The following is a 2,778-nucleotide window of genomic DNA, read 5'->3' as shown; positions in this document are numbered from 1 at the left end:
TTAGTTACCAGGAGTCCTGGCTGACCGGGGTGTTTCCACCTGACTGGAAGCTGGCACATGTGACACCCATCTACAGGAAGGGACAGAGGGAGGTCCTGGGGAATTACAGGCCTGTCAGCCTGACCTTGGTGCTAGGGTAGGTGATGGAACAAATTATCTTGAGCACCATCATGCAGCACATGCAGGACACTCTGGCCATCAGGCCCTGTCAGCATGGGTTTAGGAAAGGCAGATTGTGCTTCAAGCTGCTGATCTCCTTCTATGACCAGGTGACCTGCTTAGTGGATGAGGGGAAGGCTGTGGATGTGATCTACATGGACTTCAGTGAAGCCTTCATCAGTTTCCCCCAGGGCACCCTGCTGAAGCCTCTGTTCATGGATTAGATGGGTATACTCTTTGCTGGGTCAGAAACTGGCTGAAGGCTGGGCCCAAACAGCTGTGGTGAATGGAGTTAAATCCAGCTGGCAGCACATCCCATGTGGTGTTCTCCAGGGCTCAGTGCTGGGGCCCATCCTCTCTAACATCTTTATTAATGGTCTGGACGAGGGGATTGAGTGCAGCCTCAATAAGTTGGTACATGACACCAAACTGTGGAAGGCAGGAAGGCTCTGCAGAGCGACCTGGACAGGCTGGATCAATTGGCAGAGGCTTTATGGGGCTTGGTCATGAGCTTTGCTCACAATAACAACAGGCAGGGTTACAGTCCTGGAGCAGAGTGGCTGGAGAGCTCCCTAGAAGTACAGGATATGGGGGTGTCAGCTGAATATGAGCAGCGCTGTGCCCAGGTGGCCAAGAAGGCCAGCGGCATCCAGGCCTGGATCAGGAATAGTGTGACTGCCAGGAGTGGGAAGAGATTGTTCCATTATACTCAGCTCTGGTGAGGCCACACCTTGAGTGCTCTGTCCAGTTTTGAGCCCCTTGCTCAAAGAAGGACGTTGAGATGCTGGATTGTGTCCAGAGAATGGCAGAGTAGACAGTGAAAGGTTTGCAGCACGAGTCCTGTGAGGATCAACTGAGGGAACTGGGGCGTTTTAGTCTTCAGGATGCTGAGGGAGACCTTATCACTCTCTACAAGGACCTGCAAGAAGGATATAGAGAGGTGGAGGTTGGCCTCTTATCTCAGATAACAAGCGATAGGATGACAGGGAATGGCTTGAAATTATACCAGGGGAGATTTAGGTTAGAGATCAGGAAGAATTTCTTTATGGAAAGGGTATTCAGCTAGTGGAACAGGCTGCCCAGGGACGTGGTGGAGTAACCATCCCTGGAAGTATTACAAAGGTGTGCAGATGTTGTGCTTGAGGACATGGTCTGGAGGTGGATTAGGCAGGGTTCGGCTGTGGTTGGACTTTGTAAAAGATTCTGTGACTTTATGTTTGTTGCACTTCAAGGAAATTCCTGTTCTGTCATGGTGGGAAAGCATTGCCATTTCAGACAAGTGGTCAAGTGATTCAGTTGATGAAAATGTACTTATAAATATTTAATAAATGTCAGGAGAAATTTTAAGAAAGAAAAATATGTGCACCTTCTCAGGCAGACGTGATGCAGAGAGAGCACAGCCCTCATGGTCAGTGATAAGCAGAAGAAGATGAGCAGTTCGTTGTTGCTTAGAAACATCCAGTGCTCAGTTTCCACACAGCATCCTTCAACTCCTGGTTCCTCATGCTGTAGATGAGGGGGTTCACTGCTGGTGGAAACACTGAGTAAAGAAATGACAATACCAGGTCCAGAAATAGGGAGGAGATGGAGGGGGGCTTCAGGTAGGCAAAGAAGGCAGTGCTGAGAAACAGGGAGACCACGGCCAGGTGAGGGATGCAGGTGGAAAAAGCTTTGTGCCGTCCCTGCTGCGAGGGGATCCTCAGCACAGCCCTGAAGATCTGCACATAGGACACCACAATGAACACAAAACACCCAAAACCTAAACAGACACTGACCACAATGAGTCCAGTTTCCCTGAGGTAGGCATCTGAGCAGGAGAGCTTGAGGATCTGGGGGATTTCACAGAAGAACTGGTCAACAGCATTGCCATGGCAGAGGGGCAGTGAAAATGTGTTGGCTGTGTGCATCACAGAATAGAGAAACCCAGTGCCCCAGGCAGCTGCTGCCATGTGGACACAAGCTCTGCTGCCCAGGAGGGTCCCGTAGTGCAGGGGGTGGCAGATGGCAACGTAGCGGTCATAGGCCATGACAGTGAGAAGACAGTACTCTGTGGAGATAAACAATACAAAGCAGAAGAGTTGAGCCACACATCCTGTGTAGGAAATGGCCCTGGTGTCCCACAAGGAATTGGCCATGGATTTGGGAACAGTGGTGGAGATGAAGCCAAGGTCAGTAAGAGAGAGGTTGAGGAGGAAGAAGTACATGGGGGTGTGGAGGTGGTTGTCATAGGCTATGGTGATGATGATGAGGCCATTGCCCAGGAGAGCAGCCAGGTAGATGCCCAGGAAGAGGCAGAAGTGCAGGAGCTGCAGCTCCCTTGTGTCTGCAAAGGGCAGGAGGAGGAACTGGCTGATGGAGCTGCTGTTGGACATCTGCTGCTGTCAAGTGTGGAGACCTGTTCAAGGAGGAAAAGGCACAGTGAGAAGTTAGGGAAGTCTAATTTGAGGAAAACCTCTTCCAATTCACATTGACTCTCTGGATTCAGGAAGACTTTTGGCAGGTCCCTTTTGGGAGGTCTGCTTTGTGCTGGCTTGAGCGTGCCACTGCTGGGAGGAGGCTCAGCTGTGGCTCTCGAGAACTCAGTCCTGCCTGGCAGCAGTCAGTAAATAGAAGGAGTAT

The 2,778-nt window shown here is 50.9% G+C and overlaps 1 protein-coding gene across 1 annotated transcript; it reads right to left on the bottom strand.

Moving 5' to 3' along the window:
* Positions 1–1,607: 1,607 nt before the first annotated feature.
* LOC311204569 (olfactory receptor 14A16-like) lies at positions 1,608–2,531 on the bottom strand (the record flags this gene model as incomplete). Its single annotated transcript, XM_084280979.1, has 1 exon — positions 1,608–2,531. One exon carries the CDS (start codon positions 2,529–2,531, stop codon positions 1,608–1,610), a length of 924 nt encoding a protein of 307 aa, XP_084137105.1.
* Positions 2,532–2,778: the final 247 nt, after the last annotated feature.

Source organism: Gallinula chloropus (assembly GCF_964237585.1).
Source record: "Gallinula chloropus genome assembly, contig: HAP1_SCAFFOLD_349, whole genome shotgun sequence".
In the NCBI taxonomy this organism is placed as follows: Eukaryota; Metazoa; Chordata; class Aves; order Gruiformes; family Rallidae; genus Gallinula; species Gallinula chloropus.
The sequence above is the reverse complement of the archived record's forward strand: the minus strand, read 5'-3'. Positions and strand labels throughout refer to the sequence as shown.